The 23,921-nt window shown below is 41.5% G+C and overlaps 1 protein-coding gene across 1 annotated transcript in view; it reads left to right on the top strand.

Annotated features, from left to right (window-relative positions):
- LOC311361261 (myosin-6-like) overlaps nt 1-10,367 on the top strand; it is a gene marked incomplete at its 5' end in the record, with an annotated part of 12,343 nt that extends 1,976 nt beyond the window's left edge. The window contains 30 exon segments of the mRNA XM_084481443.1: nt 127-225; nt 719-822; nt 927-1,065; nt 1,169-1,287; nt 1,371-1,520; nt 1,606-1,776; nt 1,870-2,154; nt 2,286-2,298; nt 2,301-2,356; nt 2,601-2,806; nt 2,885-3,008; nt 3,117-3,253; nt 3,453-3,708; nt 3,787-4,029; nt 4,123-4,299; nt 4,413-4,558; nt 4,665-4,755; nt 4,846-5,235; nt 5,609-5,735; nt 5,860-5,978; nt 6,097-6,293; nt 6,543-6,726; nt 6,948-7,113; nt 7,212-7,336; nt 7,749-8,261; nt 8,392-8,688; nt 8,824-8,928; nt 9,133-9,228; nt 9,494-9,628; nt 10,255-10,367. Coding sequence (XP_084337569.1) covers nt 127-225; nt 719-822; nt 927-1,065; nt 1,169-1,287; nt 1,371-1,520; nt 1,606-1,776; nt 1,870-2,154; nt 2,286-2,298; nt 2,301-2,356; nt 2,601-2,806; nt 2,885-3,008; nt 3,117-3,253; nt 3,453-3,708; nt 3,787-4,029; nt 4,123-4,299; nt 4,413-4,558; nt 4,665-4,755; nt 4,846-5,235; nt 5,609-5,735; nt 5,860-5,978; nt 6,097-6,293; nt 6,543-6,726; nt 6,948-7,113; nt 7,212-7,336; nt 7,749-8,261; nt 8,392-8,688; nt 8,824-8,928; nt 9,133-9,228; nt 9,494-9,628; nt 10,255-10,275 — 4,991 coding nt within the window. The 3' untranslated portion in view covers nt 10,276-10,367.
- Nucleotides 10,368-23,921: the final 13,554 nt, after the last annotated feature.

The raw sequence follows: 23,921 nt of genomic DNA, 5'->3' as shown, positions 1-23,921 counted from the left end.
TCTGATCCATACAAGGCTTCAACCAGATTTTCTTGCATTTTGAGGAGAATTGTTAGGAATCCTTAGATAAATACTAAATATGCTTTACGAATAAACTTGTCTGACTAGATCTATGCCTCTTCACAGATCTATTGGAAAAGTCTCGTGTCACTTTCCAGCTGAAGGCTGAGAGAGATTACCACATCTTCTACCAGATTCTGTCCCAGAAGAAACCTGAGTTGCTTGGTAAAACAAAGACCCCATATTACACTATTTTGCATTATACTACTATTGTCGGGAATCACTCATGTTATAGATTTAACCATTTAGTTCATGAAATGGTAACACAATTGAGTTTTGCGGTATTGTTCAACTTTATTCAGCCGCTTCCTGCTGTCGGATTTAAAGCAAAACATACAGATGTCAGATACAGAATACCAACAGCATACCAACATTTGACAACAGGGAGCACTATACAATCCCCTATGGGGTACATCAGATATCTCAACCCATAGTATATGTTACAGAGCAGAACCAAAGCCGGAGGAGGCTGGGGTGCTTGTGGGAGAATGCTGCTATCAGTGTTGACTGCATATCAGTGTATGTGCGTTTGATTGGACCGTGTTAGCCATCAGCCGCAGCGTATAGACTAGAGGTCCCTGCCAGAACTAGCTACAACCATATTATATTCACAACCATCACATGATGCATTTTTTTTTTTTTTTTTTTTCAATTTCAGAAATGCTGCTCATCACCAACAACCCCTATGACTACTCCTTCATTTCTCAAGGGGAGACGACAGTAGCCTCCATCAATGATGCTGATGAACTACTGATGACTGATGTAAATCCAGATTATTATTTTCCTATTGTGAGGAAAAACATTCATTCTCTATCCTAGAGTGTGAATTGTAGTGCCAATACCATGCATTCTTTCTCCTCAACTAGGATGCTTTTGATGTGCTGGGCTTCACCCAAGAAGACAAAAATGGCATCTATAAGATGATTGGTGCCATCATGCACTATGGCAACATGAGGTTCAAGCAGAAGCAGCGTGAGGAGCAGGCTGAGCCTGATGGCAGTGAGGGTGAGCCATGTTAAATTATGATGAGCAGACAAGCAGACAACCATGTCCAGAAGGCAACCGTTAGGCAAGACTGTAAATACTGTTTATCTTTGCCCCTCTGCAGATGCTGACAAAGTTGCGTATCTGATGGGCCTGAACTCTGCAGACCTCATCAAGGGTTTGTGTCACCCAAGAGTCAAAGTAGGGAATGAGTGGGTCACCAAGGGACAAAGTGTTCAGCAGGTGTGTCAATGTTCAAAGGGTGTCAAAATATTTGATCTGGTTGTTGTAGAAAATGTTAATTAAATTATGTATTTCCATGCAAGGTGTACTATGCCATCGGTGCGCTGTCCAAGTCAGTGTATGAGAAGATGTTCTTGTGGATGGTGGTGAGGATCAACCAGTCCCTCGACACCAAGCAGCCCCGCCAGTACTTCATTGGTGTGCTGGACATTGCTGGATTTGAGATCTTTGATGTGAGCACAGATGATCTGTGTAGACTATTTTCATATATTTGCAATATACTGTATATTAACCAATCAATTACATTTTCTGTTTCAGTACAACACTTTCGAGCAGCTCTGCATCAACTTCACCAATGAAAAACTGCAACAGTTTTTCAACCACCACATGTTTGTGCTGGAGCAGGAAGAGTACAAGAAAGAGGGCATTGAATGGACTTTCATTGACTTCGGTATGGACTTGCAGGCCTGCATCGACTTGATTGAAAAGGTAAGATATGGAAATGGTTCCCAATGAATTAAGTGTCAAAATACATATATTATGATATTTAATATAGTGTTACACACTTTTCCCTCTCCTTAGCCCATGGGTATCATGTCCATCCTTGAAGAGGAGTGCATGTTCCCCAAGGCCAGTGATGCCACATTCAAGGCCAAGCTGTATGACAACCACCTGGGAAAATCCAACAACTTCCAGAAGCCTAGGCTTGTCAAGGGGAAACCAGAGGCCCACTTCTCCTTGGTTCACTACGCTGGCACTGTGGACTACAACATCTTTAACTGGCTGGTGAAGAACAAGGATCCGCTGAATGAAACTGTTGTGGGACTTTATCAGAAGTCGAATCTTAAAATGTTGGCCAGCCTCTTCGTAAATTATGCTGGTTCAGATTCAGGTAAACACATTTGGAAAGAGGATATCTTATTGACTACAAGAGCAGGATCATCAATATTGTCTTGGTTTAATTGAGAATTTTCAATTTTTTTGTCATTGATCATCAGATGGAAAAGGAGGAAAAGGTGGTGGAAAGAAGAAGGGATCCTCCTTCCAGACTGTATCAGCGTTGCACAGGGTTAGCAAAACTACTAGTGTGACTGAAGAGAATACAAACACGAGGCCATCATGATTCAAAATCGTTGTGGTTAATCAACGATTAATTAATTAATTGATAATCCAGTCAAGATAATTTACCTTTGCTTGACAACAAAACAAAACATGTCAGTCATTTTTAAGATTAAGAATAGTTTTATGATTAAGTTCAGAGTTCAACATCTGTATAACAAGTGTAGAAAATGTGTTTATTTTCCTATTAACAGGAGAACCTGAACAAGCTGATGACCAACTTGAGGTCTACTCACCCTCACTTTGTCCGCTGCATCATCCCCAATGAGAGCAAGAATCCTGGGGCCATGGAGAACCCTCTGGTGATGCACCAGCTACGCTGTAACGGTGTGCTGGAAGGCATCAGGATCTGCAGGAAGGGCTTCCCCAACAGGATTCTGTATGCAGATTTCAAACAGAGGTAACTCCATGAGAAGGTTGTCGGTCATGTATAACAATTGTACAATTTCATTTGAGTAATATAATACCTATATTGCAGATACCGCATCCTTAATCCTGCTGCAATCCCAGACGGACAATTTATAGACAGCAGGAAAGGGGCTGAGAAGCTACTTGGTTGTCTGGATATTGATCACAACCAGTACAAGTTTGGACACACTAAAGTAATAATTCATTCATCAAATATGCACAAAGCTACATTCAACTGGTTGGATTTGATCCAGCACCAGTTGCATGCTTGATCATTAAGTTGTTTCTGTAATGGGTTCTAGGTGTTCTTCAAGGCTGGTCTCCTCGGGACACTTGAGGAGATGAGAGATGACCGTCTGTCACTTATCATATCTGGGATCCAGTCTCGGGCAAGGGGACTCCTTGCAAGACTGGAATTCCAGAAGATTGTGGAGCGAAGGTCAGACAATCATGAAATGAAGCAAGCCTTGAACTAATAATGCCAATATATAATTGTATTTAGTATGTTTTCTCCTCAGACATTAACACACATTATGATACTCCTTTTTGGATAATTATTTGCAGTTAAAGTAGTATAAATATTACTACGTCATAAATGACATTATTTAATTATTTATGATTGCCTTGCTCTCTAACAGAGATGCACTGCTGGTTATCCAGTGGAACATCCGCGCCTTCATGGGAGTGAAGAACTGGCCCTGGATGAAGCTGTTCTTCAAGATCAAACCTCTGCTGAGATCAGCTGAGGCAGAGAAAGAGATGGCCAACATGAAGGAAGAATTCCTGAAGTTGAAGGAGGCTTACGCAAAGTCAGAGGCTCGCAGGAAGGAACTAGAGGAGAAAATGGTGTCTCTTCTCCAAGAGAAGAATGACCTGCAGCTCGGTGTCCAAGCTGTAAGTTTTATTCACATTTTATGAATGCATACAGCAGTATTAAAGTCATATTAATAACATGACCAATATGTATTACAGGAACAAGATAATCTTGTAGATGCGGAGGAAAGATGTGAAGGGCTTATCAAAAATAAGATTCAGATGGAAGCAAAGGCCAAGGAGCTTTCCGAGAGACTGGAGGATGAGGAGGAGATGAACGCTGAACTTACTGCTAAGAAGAGGAAGCTGGAAGATGAGTGCTCCGAGTTGAAGAAGGATATAGATGACCTGGAGCTAACGCTGGCAAAGGTGGAGAAAGAGAAACATGCCACTGAGAACAAGGTAGGACAAATCTTCATATATTTTTGAGGACAACAGATTGCGAGCGATTGGTTTGATCATTTCATAAGCAACATGTCAATGCCACATTTGTAGGTGAAGAACCTAGTTGAGGAAATGGCTTCTCTGGATGAAATCATTACCAAGCTGACCAAGGAGAAGAAAGCATTACAGGAGTCTCATCAGCAAACACTGGATGACCTTCAGAGCGAAGAAGACAAAGTCAACACTCTGACCAAGGCCAAAGTCAAGCTGGAGCAGCAAGTGGATGATGTAAGTAGGATACCGCATGTCCTGATAACTTATGATTGTGGTTTGACAGCTCTACAGACTCGATAACTTAAAAAAATGTCTTGATTATTTCATCCATGTGATACTTTATTCAGCTTGAAGGCTCACTGGAACAAGAGAAGAAAATTCGTATGGACCTTGAGAGAGCTAAGAGAAAGTTGGAAGGAGACTTGAAGTTAACTCAGGAAAGCCTAATGGACCTTGAGAACGACAAGCAGCAACTTGAAGAGCGTCTTAAAAAGTAAACACCTCACTCCAATTACATACATGAACTACAGATAACATACAATGATATGGAACAAATATTAAATATGTTTTTGACCTCTCAACTGTTTCTGCCACCACAGGAAAGACTTTGAAGTTAGCCAACTCAACAGTAAAATTGAAGATGAGCAGGCAATTAGCATTCAGCTTCAAAAGAAACTGAAAGAGCTTCAGGTAAATACGATTTAAAAAAAAAAGTGAGATCACAAAAAGCAGAAAAAAGTTGAAACAATGTGATGTTATGAGTACTTTCATCTTCATTAGGCCCGCATTGAAGAACTGGAAGAGGAGCTTGAGGCAGAGCGAGCTGCCCGGGCCAAGGTGGAGAAACAGAGAGCAGACTTGGCCAGAGAGCTGGAGGAGATCAGTGAGAGGCTGGAGGAGGCTGGCGGAGCAACATCTGCCCAGATTGAGATGAACAAGAAGAGGGAGGCTGAGTTCCAGAAGCTCCGCAGAGACCTTGAAGAGGCTACTCTGCAACACGAGTCCACCGCTGCCACACTCCGGAAGAAGCAAGCTGACAGTGTGGCCGACCTCGGGGAGCAGATCGACAACCTGCAGAGAGTCAAGCAGAAGCTGGAGAAGGAGAAGAGCGAGCTCAGACTGGAGCTGGACGATGTGGTCTCCAACATGGAACATATCGTTAAGACAAAGGTTTGATTCATTCATTTATTTTGCTCTCTTTGCCAAAATAAAACTTTGGTATCATGGTTTCGGGGGTAGGTATGACTCGAAGAGTGGTAGAGGTTCAACACATGGTTTATTCAGAGGTACGAGGTAAACAGACTCTGGCGGCAGAATGGTAAAGAAGCCATGCCTATAGGGTCAGATTTATCTAAAAATATATACTTTTTAATGGCGTTGTCTTGACCACTCTGAAGAAGCCGATATTAGTCAGAACTGATGTTGGCACTAAGAATGTGTGGTCTAATGAGATAATAATATTATATTTAATATTGTGTGGTCTAATGAGGTAATAAAATAAATAAGTCAATGAATCAGTACACTGTGATATGTTTAATTTCAGACAAACCTAGAGAAAATGTGCAGGACCTTGGAAGATCAGAATAGTGAATACAAGACTAAATATGAAGAGGGTCAACGTTGCATCAATGACTTCAACATGCAAAAGGCAAAGCTGCAGACGGAAAATGGTACGTTCTTTTATTCTTTGGTCTTTGGTGAAGCTCAAGGACGTAACAATGCGATCAGTTTCATATTGTTTTAAACCATGGAACACCAACTACAAAATGTTTATTATGCTTCTTAAAACACAAGGTGAGCTCTCGAGGCAAATGGAGGACAAGGACTCCCTGGTGTCTCAGCTCACAAGAGGAAAACTGTCCTACACTCAGCAGATTGAGGACCTCAAGAGACAACTAGAAGAGGAGACAAAGGTACATTCTAGGGCTTTCCTGGTCTTATATTTCGTTTCAAGGCAGTGTAAACAACTGGCCTTGAATAAAGTGCAATCAATGTGCACTACGATAATCCTGTGATTCAATTTCATAACAGGCCAAGAATGCATTAGCCCATGCAGTGCAGTCTTCCCGCCATGACTGCGACCTGCTGAGAGAGCAGTATGAGGAGGAGCAGGAGGCCAAGGCTGAGCTCCAGCGCAGCATGTCCAAGGCTAACTCTGAGGTGGCTCAGTGGAGAACCAAGTATGAAACTGATGCCATCCAGAGGACCGAGGAACTAGAGGAGGCCAAGTAAGAAAGATGGAGACTAACAATGCTAACCTTATCTTTCATTTCCAGAAAGAAAAACATAATTTCATCCTGCAGATCAGCTTTTTGTTTGTGTTATGTTGCTTTTAAAATGTAAGACGAACAAAAAGTTTGTCTGTTAGATGACTGAGCAACCTCTGTACTAAAACAAAGCACCACCGATAATTTATGATTTAAAGGAGTACGAACATATCCAGCACCAACAATGGTTTGATTGTTTGGTTTCTGAAGGAAGAAGCTGGCTCAGCGTCTTCAGGATGCTGAGGAGGCTGTGGAGGCAGTCAATGCTAAATGTTCCTCCCTGGAGAAGACCAAACACAGACTGCAGAATGAGATTGAAGATCTCATGGTGGATGTGGAGAGGTCTAATGCTGCTGCTGCCGCTCTGGACAAAAAGCAAAGAAACTTTGATAAGGCAAGGCAGTTCTTCATTAAAAAGACTATATGTAGTATAAGGTCAACAGAGAAAATCATAAAACATTATATAGGGGTGATTGTGAAGGATTGATCAAAATAACACCATTGAAGTTAGCGTTTGAGTTCATGTTTCTTTGCAATCGGACCCGATTAGGTCCGATAACATTTGGAATGCAGGACAATCATGAAAATTGCCCAACTATGCATTTGTAAATGTAGGTCCTATCTGAGTGGAAGCAGAAGTACGAGGAGTCTCAGTGCGAGCTGGAGAGCTCCCAGAAGGAGGCACGGTCTCTGAGCACTGAGCTCTTCAAACTGAAGAACTCCTACGAGGAAGCTCTGGATCACCTGGAGACCATTAAGAGAGAGAACAAGAACCTCCAAGGTAGGATCTCCATAGTGTTGCTGTTACGGTTTGCATTAACCAAGTCACAAGGCTAATGTTATGTCATTTGGTGTTGTTTGTTTGGGAATGAAAAACAGAGGAAATTTCAGACCTTACTGAGCAACTTGGTGAGGGATCAAAGAGCATCCATGAACTGGAGAAACTGAGGAAACAGCTGGAACAGGAGAAGAGTGAGATCCAATCTGCTCTGGAGGAAGCAGAGGTATGGGCATGATTTTAAAGATGCATTGAATCCAAAATCGCTTAACTTAGTTCAAAAATAGTATCGTATTACCACCATATGGTAATAACATCATCATATAAATAGTGTGTGTGAATAGATTCGTGGCGCTCAGTTTGGACAGATTAAATTTGCTGTCCACGTCCAAGAGAGGGTTAAGCCTTGGACACTTGTATTTCATACAACTGGCTCATAATAACATTCATACACAACATACCCCTCTGTCCTAGAAATCTCAGCCCAAAACAATATATTTGAAATCTCAGTGTTCAAATTTGAACTGAAACAGGGGGTTCACTTATACTTAAAAATATATACATATATACACAATACCGTGTATAACGATGTACTTTCAGCATAGGTGTTTTGTAATTAGAAGCATTACTCTTATCAGGCCTCCTTGGAGCATGAAGAGGGCAAGATTCTGAGAGCCCAGCTTGAGTTCAATCAGGTTAAGGCTGAAATCGAAAGGAAGTTGGCTGAGAAGGATGAGGAGATGGAGCAGACCAAAAGGAACCTGCAGAGGAACATAGACACCCTGCAGAGCTCTCTGGAAGCAGAGTGCCGCAGCAGGAATGAGGCCCTCCGCTTGAAGAAGAAGATGGAAGGAGACCTCAATGAGATGGAGATCCAGCTCAGCCAGGCCAACCGGCAGGCGTCTGAAGCCCAGAAGCAGCTCAAGACTGTCCATGCTCACCTCAAAGATTCTCAAATCCAGCTGGACGAGTCTCTTCGGGGCAATGAGGATCTTAAGGAGAACATGGCAATCGTTGAGAGGCGTAACAACCTGATGCAGGCTGAACTGGAGGAGCTGAGGTCCGCTCTCGAGCAAACTGAACGTTGTCGGAAACTTGCTGAGCAAGAGCTGCTGGATGTCAGTGAGAGAGTGCAGTTACTGCACTCACAGGTAAGATACAGGAACTATACATTCATTTATTTTGATAATCACCAATGACAGTTACATTTAGAGACTGAGAATAACCAGTAACAGTAGAGTCTGCAGCTCTCATTTACTCTCATCTCTTCTGAATCTTCAGAACACCAGCCTGATAAACCAGAAGAAGAAGCTGGAGGCCGATACGTCCCAGCTTCAGTCTGAGGTGGAAGAGGCTGTGCAGGAGTGCAGGAATGCTGAGGAAAAGGCCAAGAAGGCCATTACTGATGCAGCCATGATGGCAGAGGAGCTAAAGAAGGAGCAGGACACCAGCTCTCACCTGGAGCGCATGAAGAAGAACATGGAGCAGACCATCAAGGACCTTCAGCACCGCCTGGATGAGGCAGAGCAGATTGCTATGAAGGGGGGCAAGAAGCAGGTCCAGAAGCTTGAGGCCAGGGTGAGTACTGTATAGCCACACACACACACACACACACACACACACACACACACACACACACACACTTCCATATACTTTGGCTGCTATGAATGTATTTGTAATGGATGCTTTAAGTGTACCTGTTGGTATTCTCAGGTAAGGGAGCTGGAGACCGAGGTGGAGTCCGAGCAAAAGAAGAGCGGCGAAGCAGTGAAGGGAATCCGCAAATACGAGAGACGAATCAAAGAGCTGACATATCAGGTGCTTTATTCATTTATTAATACAAATGCTAATCGAAAACATACTTCTAACAAGGGAATCTCCGTTATAATACAAATGTCCTTCAGCAAGGATAGAGTTGGCTCTTTATTTACTCAAGATCAAGTGGAAGTGACCCTATTTTTTGAAGTACAGTATTTGAGTAGAGCACATGAAGCCACATATTCATATATCAATTTTTTTCAGACTGATGAGGATCGCAAGAACGTCACTCGTCTCCAAGACCTTGTAGACAAGCTGCAGCTGAAGGTCAAAGCCTACAAGAGGACATCTGAGGAGGCTGTAAGTGTGAAACTTTCAGCTTCACTATCTACAACGTTTACTATGTGGCAGGTAGAATGTGTGCCAGACCCTCTTGTGTGCCTGCTATTATTATTTGTGATATATATGTGATAGAATATGTGATATTCTGTGAGTCCAATAGTCAACGATGACAGGCCATAGCTCGGTCTAGACTCCTACAGGTAAGGCTCCAGCTATAAACATGTATGGGAGGGTTTGTAATGAGCATGGTCGGCTTTGCTTCTATTCAACCTTGTGGAAACAGGAGGAACAAGCCAACTGCCACCTGGGCAAGTTTCGTAAGCTGCAGCACGAGCTGGACGAGGCTGAGGAGAGAGCGGACATCGCTGAGTCCCAGGTCAACAAGCTGAGGGCCAAGAGCCGGGACGGGGGCCCCAAGGTCAGTGGTGGTAGACATAAAGACGATGATCATTAAAATAACTAAAGCTGCATACGTTAAAGCTACTTTCACAGTCACTGTTTACAAGCTTTAATATCTGAAGTGCTTACAGGATTTGTGGGCGACCAGGTGTATCAGGTATCAGGAAACCGGAAAACAAATCAGTTATCGGAAAATTGGTTATGTTTTTTAATGGTTAATTATGGAGTGAATTGAAATGTTGTTTGACAAACATGAGACACGAGCAGCTTTTGATATTTCATAGCTGAAATGTATCTGGACTTCAGAGTAATTGAATGCTTGTTGTAGAATTTGATTCAGGCCTTTGTCTTAGGACATTTTAAAGCTGACAGAGTTACGATTGTCCCTGTAAGTTCACACACAGAATCTTATTTACAATTGAAGTATCTGTATTCTGAATAATAAATACAATTGTAAGTGCCTATCAGTTAAAGGCTATTTGCATATAGAATTGAAGCGATGCGTTGACTCAAGCCTACAGCATGCATCGCAGTAATGTTAAGTTGTCATTGTTAATTAGAATACCTCAACATTAATTTACTTTCAATTCCATTCACACTCTCTCTCTCTCTCTAAATCTACTCTCTCTACTCTCTTACCACCAGAGGGGGTTGGATGAGGAATGAGACTACCGGAGGTCCACCATGGACCCTTTGGACCTGATGAGGGTCCCCCCATGGTCCCCAATGTGTTTCTGTAGAATAAAGCAAAAGTGCACTCAAATATAATAATGTTTCCAGTTGTTATTTCATACAGCTGAACTCAATCCTAACCTCTATCCTCATTACGTTCACCTTTATTGATTGAACATTAATTGGACACTTCGAAAAGAGAAAGTGTAGAAAGGGTAGCAGATGATGCCATGTTTTATTCTCAATAGAGGGGAACACAGCGAAACAGGGTTAAACAGTTTACTCCATCTGTGTGGAAGACCTAGCCATGGCCATAATGTTACATTGCAGAGTTGTGATAACCTAGTGGATCATGCCTGCCACCTTCTGGTAATACACCATAATGACACTGTGAGTATGTCTGTACCCAACATTGAAGCAATGTTAACTTTTGAATGAGAAGACTAGTATGCGATAAGACGATATGTAGACATGAAAATAAATACGACTTAAGTAGGGGGACAGAAATCATCATACCAGAGAGTGTGGGAGGGTATTTATCAACAAAATCATCCTTGCACCTTTATAAACTTCTTAAATCCCTACAAACATTATAATGTTTTGATACAAATGTATATTTGATTATATTAAAAGGTGCAGTGTCTAGGATTTAGTGGCATCATCCCCTCCCATTGCAACGACGTAGAATAAGCCCCATTGGCCTGTACTGGCCTGTCAGGTCCAAGTAGGTCATTCCTAAATCATGTCATCATTTACAAGGGATGAGGTTACATGATAGATTCATAAATTGTATTGTACCTGGGCACTGTAAGCTCTTCTTGGTCTTGTTCTTTATGCTGAGGAAGAGCACACACATATTGCATAGTTTGAAGTTAAAAGATTGGATATAAATTCAATCAATAACCATGGTAACAAAAAATGATCTAGTCAAGCCATATGCCTTGTCGTTCTGATACTTGTTTATGGGAGCCACATCCCATAATTATAACTGCCAAGCACTAGCTGTTCTCTGAATCAACCCTACTGACATTGACAGTAGCACCTAGGACACCTATGGGTTTTATCATACAGCCACAGCATTCCCAGGTGGTGACACCACCTGTTGCTTCCATCAACGGAGATGCCAACTGCTAACAGATTGGTGGAGCATCTGGCGAGTTTGTGAGAGGAACGAACAACGCAGACCGCCAGAATATGATGTGTACAGGGAGGCATTGACAGCTGGGAATGATCAAATGTGAAAGCAAATTTCAATCGACTATGTGACCCCCTGGTGAGTCGTGTGGCTCACTGGGCATGTTTTCAAAGCACCAAGGATGATGTTCATCATGTTGAAATTTTCATGATGACAATGATTTCATTTTTCATACCTGTGAGTGTGTTTTGTGAATGTTTGAATGTGTGAATGTTTTTATTGGCTAGTTTATGGTGTGGTAGGTTAGTTTTAATCACATAAGCAAGCTTGTTAATTTGAAGAAAAGAGAAAAGGAAGGTTATGGAAGCATTAAAATAGTGATGCCCTGATGAATAATACAATCCTTTTCCATAATGGTTCATCATGGCCAGACCTAGACTGGGTATCCCCACCCCCATCTGCCGGCGATTGGAATTCGCCCTGCACATGGGGATGGCAAGGAACATGTTTAATCTTCCTGTTTCCTATCCCAATCCGTTTGGCACCAATCACCAAGCTGGCTTTTTTCACCTGGCGCGCTATTGGCTGGTTAAACACGATGACGACAGAGAAGCGTCGCAAGCAGCTTTGTGTTTACAATTTACATTCAACATGGCGGCCACCGAAGCGGAGAAACCGCTACCCGTTGATGCAGCTGTCGCTGCTGTTTTAAATGATTTCAGGGGCAAGTTTTCTTTGAAAGCTGAGCAGAAACTTGCCCTGGAGCAATTCCTCCAAAGAAAGGATGTATTTGTTTTACTGCCGACTGGTTTTGGTAAAAGATTAATCTACCAGCTAGCCCCGCTGGTGGCCAATTGCTTGCAGCCATTTGAACTACGCCCGCCTCTTGTGCAGGAGAAAATGACGGCACCCTTACCAGACCAACGTGCAATCTACAATAGGACTTGGTCTGGCAATAGCCAGGCTAGGCCAGACCTGTCTCAGACTCTTGTGGTAAGTGAGGACCTGATGATGATTGAAGAGCTGCCAGTCATGTGACGGGCCATGTTCTCACATGAAGCAATAATTAGGGACAAAAAGCATTCCTTGGCAGATAAAACGGACCACATAAAAAAATCCCCAGGGCTAAAGACACCTGTTGCCTTTTATCCATCACATATGCCATTCCCAAAGAGACAGGGGAAAAGACAAGGCAAGAATTTCACAGGGTTATCTTTGTCAGCAAGGCCAAAGGGGAAGGAAACAATGGCATGACGACAGGACGAGACAGAGGATGCAGATGGAAGCCAGTAGAACAGTATGTGTGATCATCACTGAACGTAATCTGACCCCTTATTAGACGACGACAGCTGGAACCTTCTATTGTCCTCACACAACGCTTCAGAACCAACATTTCAAACTCCATCACATGCTCTTTGGTTATACATTGTATAATAATTGATATGAAAGACTTGAGGGTATTCTTTGGTTTCATAATAATGAAATTATTACGAAGTTCATCCCCACATTTGGTTGACCAGCAAGCTTTATTAAGAGGGAGATGACGTGCGGGCCATGGGCTCTACTATTCATCTCCACAAGCAGACACTGACAGGAAATAGGGTAAGTGACCCTTAGCTTATACACAATCAACCAGATGCCACTTGGAATCGCTAAAGTTTGGTTAAAGTTTAAATACTGGTTAAATACAATTCAAAATTGTTAAAGTTTGAATTGTATTTTTTGTACATTTATTTTTTGTAGTTCATTGTGTGTTGATATAAATTAATTAGCACTGCATAATTAAGTATTGTTTTTGCCTTTGGCCTATATTTTCACAGATTTTAATTTTTGATTTTTTTTCATTGAAAAAGTTCATCTGAACAGGTGATGACTTGGCCATCTTAAAACATGGGGTTATTTAATTCCGTAATTTAAATCTAAACTAAACATCTGTGATGCTTTGTTCTACCTTAATAGGTTGAATTCTAACTTGCATTCTAACTGTCTAGCCCTAACCCCTCACCAAGGGACAAAGTGTGGCTCAGGTATGAACCTTATCAATATTTGGACAATTTTTGATCCAAGCTTTGTTCTCTTCAATACCATTCATAGCTTCCTTCCTAGGTGAACTATGCCATTGGTGCACTGTCCAAATCAGTGTATGAGAAGATGTTCACATAGATGGTGGTGAGAATAAACCACTCCCTCGACACCAAGCATATTAGTGTTGACACTTTTTTCAACCACCACATGTTTGTGCTGGAGCAAGAGGAGAACAAGAAAGAGGGCATTTAATGGACCTTCATTGACTTCGGTATGGATTTGTATTCTTTACTAAATGTATGTATTATTCTAATGTATATACTTATATATATATATATATATATATATATATATTATATAATATAATCATATTTTACTTCAAGATGCTGGAAGCAAGTGGAAAGGAAGCGAGATAAAAATATTAATATTTAGCGTAATCAACTAAAATTATCTGCTTGCCATCAAATATCGGATCCCGTCTTGTATAGACATTTTTATTGCTATTAGACATTAACTATTTCCTCAAATGTGTCTTTACAGGAGAACCTGAACAAGCTGATGACCAACTTGAGGTCTACTCATCCTCACTGTGTCCGCTGCCTCATCCCCAATGAGAGCAAGACTCCTGGGGCCATGGAGAACCCTCTGGTGATGCACCAGCTGCACTGTAACGGCATGCTGGAAGGCATTAGGATCTGCAGGAAGGGCTTTCCCAACAGGATTCTGTATGGGATTTCAAACAGAGGTGTGTGTGAGAAAACTGTATGTTGATCAAACTTTCTGTGGTCTCTCTGTGGACAAAGGTGACATATTGGGTATCCAGTATATAACATGATGACACATGTTCATTTAGTCTTATGACTCTAAGATACCGCATATTGAATCCAATTGCAATCCCTGAGGGACAGACACACATACTCACAATGTAAAGTGCTTTAAGTCCCTAGAAAAGGCACAAAATAATGTGCATATGTATTTATTTTATAGTACTTTGTGAAAGCAGAAAAACAGAGCTAGCGTAAATATTTCAGGCTCAAGTGTGTTGGCTACAGGTCGTCGTCCATGGTCAGTACATATATATGTCAGACTCAGCTTCTTCTTACCAAGTAATCATATGGACTATATAGCACTCTTGTTTCTCCAAGTAGCAACATATAAAAGTCTGCTATTAGCCTGTGACGTTAATATTGCCCGATATTAAAGACATTCAAAATAATATGTTTAAAAGGTAGCAAACACACTAAATAATAAACTTCAGTACTAATACTAGTACTTTACGATAACCGAATGTTACTTTCATATTTGGATAGTTTACCGTTGACCATTCAGGGGTCTGCCTGCCCGTCAGTATCTTCCTCGAAGACGCTATCCTTTGATTTGACAGTTTAATTATCAGGGTGTCAACGCCGGTGTAAGCAACCAATCAGCATCAAGGTGGAAAATAACCAATCTGCGTCAAGGTGACGACTTTAACCAATCAGCAACAAGGTGATTATAACCAATCAGCAACAAGCTGAAAATAAAGCTAGTTTGAGATTTTACCTTCAACCTTTTATCACAGGATTTTGCGTTACCTCTTGGGTTGACGAGACAACAAAAACAACTACAACTAAATTGCCATTAAAACAACATGGATATTAAACAGCTTTAGGGTAGGCCTACAGTTAAGGTGGTTATTTTCTTAATTTGAACCACCGAATGAATTCATCATAGGTTAATACAGCCATTACCTGAACAAAGTGAATACAATTAAATTAATGCATTTGATTAGAGGATCCAATTTAATGCAGCCTATCTAATAAAAGCAACAGTACTACTTTGGGGAAACAGGCCTTCAAGAAGCTTAAGACCTTAAGATGTCTTGATTATTTAGGTACTCACATACTTTTTCTTGTAATGTGTGCTGAATGAATGAATGTATAATTTAATCTCCTTGCCCTTTATCTACCTTACATAAATCATTAATTGTTAAGTATGACCTAAAGACAGACCTGGCAGAAATTTGCAAAAAATACACAAAGAAAACCACTATTTCAAATCAATAAAACATACATATAACCATACCTTAAAAACGGTGACCCTCTGTTCAGTGCCATATCAGAGATGTACCAGATGAACTGCTATCTCAAGCCACTAGACAGGAGGGCTATAGGATGATAAAGCCATGCATCATTCAGGCACTGCTTCCCAGCGTGAATGAGGGCTAAGGAAGACCGCATGAAAGACAACCAACTTACACACAGAGGAGGCTGGCTCTCCTGCTTCACACCTCCTCAAGTGACCCCATGCTAACGGCAGGGGAGCTAACAATAGCAGCTCTAATGGTCTAAAATGAAAGTTGGCTCTCTGGTGTCAAACTTGAGGAGTCAAGGTTCCTCACACATTCTCTTCATAAACGAGCGCAAGGGCCTGTGGACAGCTGGGAATTGGACCTTTGACCGAAGGCTGACCGGTACTGCAGCATAAGGGCCTGATTTAGATTCCCGCTAGGGTGCAAAGTGAATCAGTTTAGAATCTGAGTATGTGGTTGGGCACATTGTCTTCTGTCATTGCATAGCGGCACATCTTTTTGTTCAAGGCCCAAACAAGGCCCACCAAACAAGGCCCACCTTTAGACCAGACCGACATTTCAGCAGGTCTGCAGCTGGGCTGCCATGGCAACAACAAACATCTATAGAATAAGAATAAGAATTCTAGAACTTTTTCAGTTGATTTCCCGTTATCTGTAGAAACTAACTAATGACATCCTTGACGTTGTGGTGTAGGTGGTTCGAAGCAAAGACTTCTACTACTAGGCCTTAAATGTTGGCTAGGCCTGCACAGCCTTCACCCCTTTGATCATGGTAAAATAGATTAGTATAAATAAATATATATTCTTAACTATAAATCATCTTTTCATGCAACTTTCACTTATGCAAGCTATATCTCTAAGGTTAAGATGAAACAGTTTTAATCCCAGGCTGTCCATTTGTGAAACAACAATCAGACCCAAACCTCTTAAAATACAGTTGAAAGTTCAAGGAAAACTTTAAATATTATATATTATATGATAAATATTGTTGGATTACTCCTAGTAAAAGTGCTGGTAGATTTAGCCTGGTATGATTGTAGCTGTCATTGGAAGCGTCAGTAAATCTCTCTTCAACACCTGTTGCTGCCTCTCTTCAAGTAGAGAGAGTGAAGACCTACGTCACAACTTATCCTACCCCTCCAAGCCTGCCAGTGAATAACCATAAGACAGCCAGCAGGAATTTCACAGGGTTATCTTTGTGCGGAAAGGATACAATAGGATGCCAGTAGGGAACGCTATGTGCACAAGCTCATTGTCCTCTGTGTATCGGAAAACCTTTTTTAGTTAAACCTGAGATCTGCTGGACAGGTCTGTTTTTTTTCCATGTATCTCCCAATGTCTGTGTGTTAACTCATTAAAACATGCAATTAATACAATGCCCAACTTTGCACTCTTGACTACAAAATATGTAACACTTGTGGTCAGAGACAAATTTCCAATATTTTCGTCTGAATTCAATGTACACTGACTTTTGATTGTAGGTCATTTCGACTGCCCAACTGTACCGTGGCTTGTCAATCACGTTGGCTCTGCCAGACACCATTTGTTCCATATTGTTGTTACTGTGTGTTTAACAAGAGATGTAACGACCTAAAGCAAAAGTACATGCAATCTCAACAATTGAGTGCAAAGCAAAGAGCACCAAACACACTTCATTTTAATTGTTTTTATTTCATGATTAATATTCACACCACTAGTTAACAGTTAATCACATTGAACATCTCTTTCATACAAAATATTCATTACATCTCAGATTGAAGGGGGAGGAAGGTGGGGGAGGGGACGAGAGGACGAGCTCTGTCTCGTTCAGAGACACAGGCTCCATTTTGTTGAGTCGTTCCTCTGCATGCTCCTGCCATGGTGTGGGGGCCCGAAAGAATAATACAATACGACACGTTTCACAATACTGAAAAGTATAGTTGCCTTTCCTTGTCTCCTCTTTCATGTTTGAATTATATTTCCAACTGCTGCCCATGCCGACTTACAATAAAGATTAAACCTGTGGTATCAGACAAGTCAATGAGTGAGCAAAGCAACGAGTAGTGTTTAGCTAAATAAAAAATACAGCTCTTATCATTTTGACTTGTGATGCTACATTACATTACATTTCCCTTCAACTTCCCTTTCGCTATTCAAACTTCACCTTGAAAGGCCGAACATACCCTTTTGTTATATTGCTCATGTAAGCATAATTTGAGTTTAGTTTAGCGAGGAGGACAAGTAAGAAAACCGCTTTTTCTCAGTATTGGGATGGATGCCCATAGTGTGTGATCCAATCCTATGGTGTACCAGGGAACATCAACCAACACTCCCGGTCTCCCTGGGGATCCACACTCATGTCCCACAGAGAGCCGCTGGGAATGAGTGGTTTTGATCGAGAATGTGTACATTTATTGTACTTTTTAATGTAAATAATTGGTCTACTTTTCACTTTTCACGTGACTTCTGACTCAATTGGCTTCCTTCCATTACGCTACTGGTGTTGGCAGATATGTCTGGGAGCTTTTAAAGAAGCAGTCTATTCTCTACCGAAGGCCAGAAGAATATGCACTTGTAGACGTTAGTGTTTACAGGGATGGGGCAGTAGACAGGAATCAGGGCAAGGCAATGTGTGTCAGTAGCCCGGGAACAGACGTCCAACCATTCTTGGTTCTCCAAAATTACATTTTATACACCTTTTTCCATTGGTGTTATATTGCCATATTGACAATTTTGAGTCATCATCTAATTTGATGAAATATAAATGTGTGGGTGTATTTGTGTATTATCAATTGAGAAAATGTTTTTTTCTCTTTTTTTAAGATGAAGGAACATGATTCAGTGTGAAGAAATAAATTTGATTTCGTCAGTTACAAATGTTGACTTTGTACCCGTCCAGGCAGAGAAAATGCTGTATTCCGACACACAGTGCTCTCGCCCCAACTGTCTCACTGGGATCCAGCAATAAATGGACACTTCACTGTGAAGAACACAGATATCCTCAAACATGTATTTCATCTCATCTTGCATCTTTTAATACAATACAATTATTTATTTATTTTTTAACATTCTTCAAACTCGAGCAGCCCTTTTTCTTGTCAGGGGAAAAAAGGCAGACTCGGAAAACAAAAAGAAAAAAGCAACACTTTTTCTCTTTCTTACATTTTTTTTCCTTGAATCGTTTTTCTACTTATAGTTACCATGACGATAAGCTCCTTCGTCAACACCTACAAACACCCTGTCAAGATCCATAGAAGTTTTTTGTGATTTTTCTGTTGTTTTTTAAATTATTATTATATTATTTTTATAATTATTATTATTATTATTATTATTATTATTATTTGTGTTACTTCTGTAGTGGTAAAAACAAGGTGGTGTCTATATACAGGGGACGGTGAGAGGGACAACGCATTAGGGCGTTTATAAAGCGCTAAAAGTCAGAGTGAAAGGACATTGGGGTCCTATTTGTCCAAGCAACAGAGCAGGGGAACTCATAAGTCATAAAAAACCATCCCTGTCCCTCCCTAGTCCCTTATCTATATTTTAACCCTCCCTATACACAACGCCAACTTGGTTGAACTTTAACCTTAAGTAAATTATACCCTGCTAGACTAACTGGAACTTCACTAACTAGATGTTGGGTGAAAAATAACTATTTGGCTATCTAACTTTTGAAGTTATAGCTAGTGGACCCAGAGCTGCTCTGTTGCTTGAACAAAAGAGTATAGAGAAGCACGGTGGAAAGCAAGGTGTCAGACTGCTAACGACCAATGGCACGACACCGCTGGCACGACACCCACAAGCACTAACCAATGAGCATTCACTAACCTGACCATTGACCAATGAGAGGACAAGGATACCTACTGTATCCCTCAGAATACACAAACAAATCCTTCCATTTAGCTGTAACAACACAGAGCTCCCGGACACGAGAGTACCACAGCTGTTTCTATTGTATCTAGGTCTATGTACACAGATAGCTCTAAGGACCATTCAAAGTGCCTTTACTCCAATTGGACTTCTAGAAGAAGATTCACATTATTGTTTTCACAAGAGTCACACCAATTTCCTATATGTAGTTTTTTTGCAACCCATTGAAATTTGTTTAGCAGGAATAACGCCTCATGAAGTATTCTCGTAAGGTGCTTGTATGCGTCTAGTCTGTATTGTAGTTCATTTTATATCTTGCTTGTTGATTATCAGTGCTACATCTAAACTGAACGATTAAGACTGTTTAGCTCATGACTGCCCACGCTCACAGCACGTAGCAGACATCAACATAGTGAATTACAGGGAAGCAGCTTTGTCCATTGAAAAAGGAACAACATCCTGTCTAAAATCAAAATCACATAAGATAGGGGCATTTGAGTTTCAAATGGGGTACTGTACATTGCTAATATATATTTTCTTATTTGAATAATATTGATGGTTCCAGAAATAAATGTTGCGTTATGCTGTGGCCATCAAAAATCAGGATTCTAAGAAGAGCATAGTTTTTTTCCTGCTGTGGTTCTGAGTAGTCTAGTTGCACGGTTAGTTTCCCCAAAGCCAGACTATCAGTGTTCCAGAGGCTAATCAGCTCCCTCTACAGGCTGCACCCAGCAACAACACTTCACACATCTGAAACTACTTCGGCAAGAGGCCAAAATCACAGCTGACTAAACCAAACCAACTGCTACTATGGGTCTTTAAAGCATAATGCATAGAATTGAGTGACAGAATTTTCAGGGGTTTCTGGTACTATGTAGTTTTAAATAAATACTAAAATATGGGATTTTATCTACAAAATTATATCACAGTGTTGACTTACTAAAGCTTAGGCTAGGGAACATAGGTGAAACTAGTTTTTTTGTGCAATGTACAGAGAAAAACTGAAATTGTTCAAATGAAAAGAGAAAATAATGTTGTTATTATATGGAGCCAATCGTAATTTCAATCCAATGTGTTGTTTTAAAATATGTAAATCCTTTCTCTCTTTCTTAACATGGATCTTTATTTGTCAAGATTTGTCTGTTTTCTAAATTTGGTGATGGGGTATTTTCCATGGTCACACCCAGTCAATATTTTAGCATTACATTTAAAGATTAATTTAAACATCCAGAGACATTAAACAAAAAGACAGACAACCCACCACTGTAGTGTTTAGCCTGTGCTATATATATGCACGGTACATATCACTATACGTATCACTTTTGATAACGAAATATATATATATTGCCCAGAGGCAAATTAACATAATTGCTACAAATTTGATGTGTCAGTGTCTCATTTTAGCCATTGCATACAGCACAACAATTGTACACCTTAAGCAGGTTAGCAGCTAGCGCTATGCTTGCTGCTAGCTACACATGACTTGACACGTGATGAATGAGTGAAGCTTCAATGTTATAACATGGACAACTTAGTATGAAATGTTGCGGCTCTTTGCGAAGATATGGTTATTGCCTTAATGCTTCCTTTAAGCCAACCTTGTCCTCACAAATTTGATCCAAATCTCACTCTCTCTTATGTTTTTCCTGTCACTGTGTGTGTGTGTGTGTGTGTGTGTGCATGCATGCGTGTAAGCAGTGGCAGGTTAAAATGGGTGTATTGCCGCCTGAAGAGCTGTAGCCTTTGAGCGGGTTACGGGCGTTAAGAGGTTGTTGTCATGACGACCTGTGATGTTGATTATATATTAGAGGCGACGCCACAACAACACAACTCGTTAGCAAGTATTCAGCCGAGACAATACAGGCGCTGTGATTCTATACTATAGAACTGTAATGTACCCTGGCTTGTGTGTATGTGTGCGGATCTCTGTGTACAATGTGTTTGTATTTGTGTGTGATGTCCCCGTGCATGTGTCTGTGTGTGTTCGCCGTGTCTATATCCCTGTTTGTCATCGAGGCCTACATGCATGAAGGAAACAGCCACTTGCTTTACAAACAGGAATCTAAAGCACACAACATTTCTGTGCCTCGCTCACCAGGAAGTGCCTCACTCACCCACTACAATGCATCAATGGCAGCTGCCTGTCTGTCTGTTTGTCTGTCCTCATGTCTGTCTCCAGGAACCAGAGTGGACATTCACGCTGAAAATAAATACATTAATAAATATCGCTTTTAGGTATGAGTTAAGACTATTATTTTAGGGCCTATACTTGCTGCCATGGCACCTGAATTTCCTGTCTGGGACCAATACAGTACCATCTCATCTTATCTTAACCCACAGGATACACAGCGATGATGTGCACTGATCCTCCATCCAAGGCATTTTAAACCTATGGCCAAGGCTCATTGAAACAAACAGACCATTGAGGCGTTGTTCATTGGGCTGTACAATGAGAATTTGACCAAGCAGTTTAAGAATGATCTTTCCTCAGTCTCGTCTCTAACTGGCTGTTAGCACAAACCACAACACACAGAACCAAATACAGGCGGAACAGTACACAGCACCACAGCTACGCTAACCATGTAGAGTTTGTTGCAGAAGTGGTATGCGAGCAGGCCTATGAGTAGAGTAGAGATAAGCTTTGACGTCAACGCTGGTTGTCCTAGCGACTGGAATGTGCAGATTCAAAGCGACTTGTCCTTGTTTCTTGGTCTTAATGGGTTAGCCACTTAGCTAACTCAGTAGCTAATTAACTAGCTAGCCTTTAGCGTGTTGGGGCAAATGACTATGAATTGTCCATAGAGACAAAGGGGGGAAAGATTTGGTGTCATAGTCTAAGAGGGTGAATATTCGTGAATATTCGTGAATATTCGAGGAAATGGTTAATGAAGTGTTATATAGAGCCTTAGGGAACTAGTATATCTGCACCTGAGCAGCAGTGGAACTGGGGTCAGAAGTTCAGAAGCTCAAAACCAGTGACTAAAGGTGGCTGTCTGAGAGAATATTTGCATGGAGTACAGTGAGAAGAATAAGGACTGGTTATATATGGATTTACTGTATCTAGTCTAGTAGTTGTATGTGAAATTACTCCCCCGTAGACAGTGTGAACATGCACACAAGTCAGGAGTTAAAGGGGTAATGTGGAAGATATTTAGAGGGTGTTTTGTTTAAACCTACTGGTTGGTTGTTTAAGTGAGTAGAAGACAGTGGTCCCAGAAACAGGGAAACACAGATAAACAGGATGTGTTTCGTCCCTACTGCGGAGGAGAGTGAAAGGTCAATCGAAGGTCACCACAAGGTCAAACGGTGGGAAGGGTTTTAGCAGAAAGCTGGCAGGTGGACCCCCCCAGAGAATCACTATGAGGCAATTGGTCGGTTCGGTGCTGCAGTGGGCGGGATGAAGGACCGTGGTTGGTTGGTTTGTTGTCTGTGGGCAGGAGGGCAAGCGCCGTTTTCCCGCCAAAATGCTATCCGCCGCTGAGACTCAATCTTTAGAAGGAAACGGTAGAAAAGAAAAAGGAGGGAGTTGAAGGAAAGGTAATTGGACTGATGGAAAGAAGCAAGAAACATAAAAAAAGGAGGAATAAATGAAACGTCTATTTTTACATAACACGCAAAATACATTATTGACGTTTAGTGGTACAATATATGTGCATGTGTGTGTACGTGTACGTGCCTGTGTGTGCGATCTTACTTGTCTCAGTCATTTGTTTGTTCATGCTTAGGGGCTGATTCAGTCCGTCACCCCCAAAAGGAGTGCTGGGCATGGGCTCCTTCACCCCGTTCTCCTTGGCAACACTTCCCGGTGCCGCCCCTGCCTTGGCAACACTTCCTGGTCCTGTCGTCGGGGCTGTGCTTAGGGGTGTGGACACTTTGCTCTCAGCTTTCTCCTGCACAGAGAAGCGTGTCAGCTTACAGACAGGCCTATATATCAATTTAATTATCATTTCAAATGTAATATGAGCCAAAGACAGGGAGAAGGACGGGTACTACTGCTCTACCTAGTGGCCGAAAAAATCTTACAAAGTGTAAAGACTTAGCACATGGCAGGCACCCAGCATGGTGTCTACATTCTAATAGAACAGCGTTGAATGGACCCGCTGCAGCCCTCACCTTGTGCCCGTTGGTGGCTGCGCTGCTAGGCGGGTCCAGTCCCACATTGTCCAGGGAGCCGATCTTGGACTTCGCCTTGATGCTCATTTTATGAGACTCAATTTTCACGTCGCCACCGCCTGCATTTGAAAAAAAGGAATTGAGGATGGATGAGTCCAGATAATAAAGTATATAGGGGGAAGGGGAGAGGAGAACGGAGGGGAAGAGAGAAGAGGAGAGGGCAGACGAGAAGAGAGGAAAAGACCAGAGAGTTCTCTCATCTTTTCTCTCTTTCCGTCTCCCCTCTCATCCCCTCTCCTCCCGAGGTGAGGAGAGAAGGGCATGACTGACCTGGCTTATGTTTGATGTTGTCCTTGGAGCCACATTTGGAAGTCACCTTGCTCAGGTCCACCTTCCTGTTCAGAATCTGCACCTAAGCAGAATACAGAGAGAGGGAGAGAGAGATAG

The sequence above is a fragment of the Micromesistius poutassou genome (genome assembly GCF_964030765.1).
Source record: "Micromesistius poutassou genome assembly, chromosome: 16".
NCBI lineage: Eukaryota > Metazoa > Chordata > Actinopteri > Gadiformes > Gadidae > Micromesistius > Micromesistius poutassou.
The sequence above is the reverse complement of the archived record's forward strand: the minus strand, read 5'-3'. Positions and strand labels throughout refer to the sequence as shown.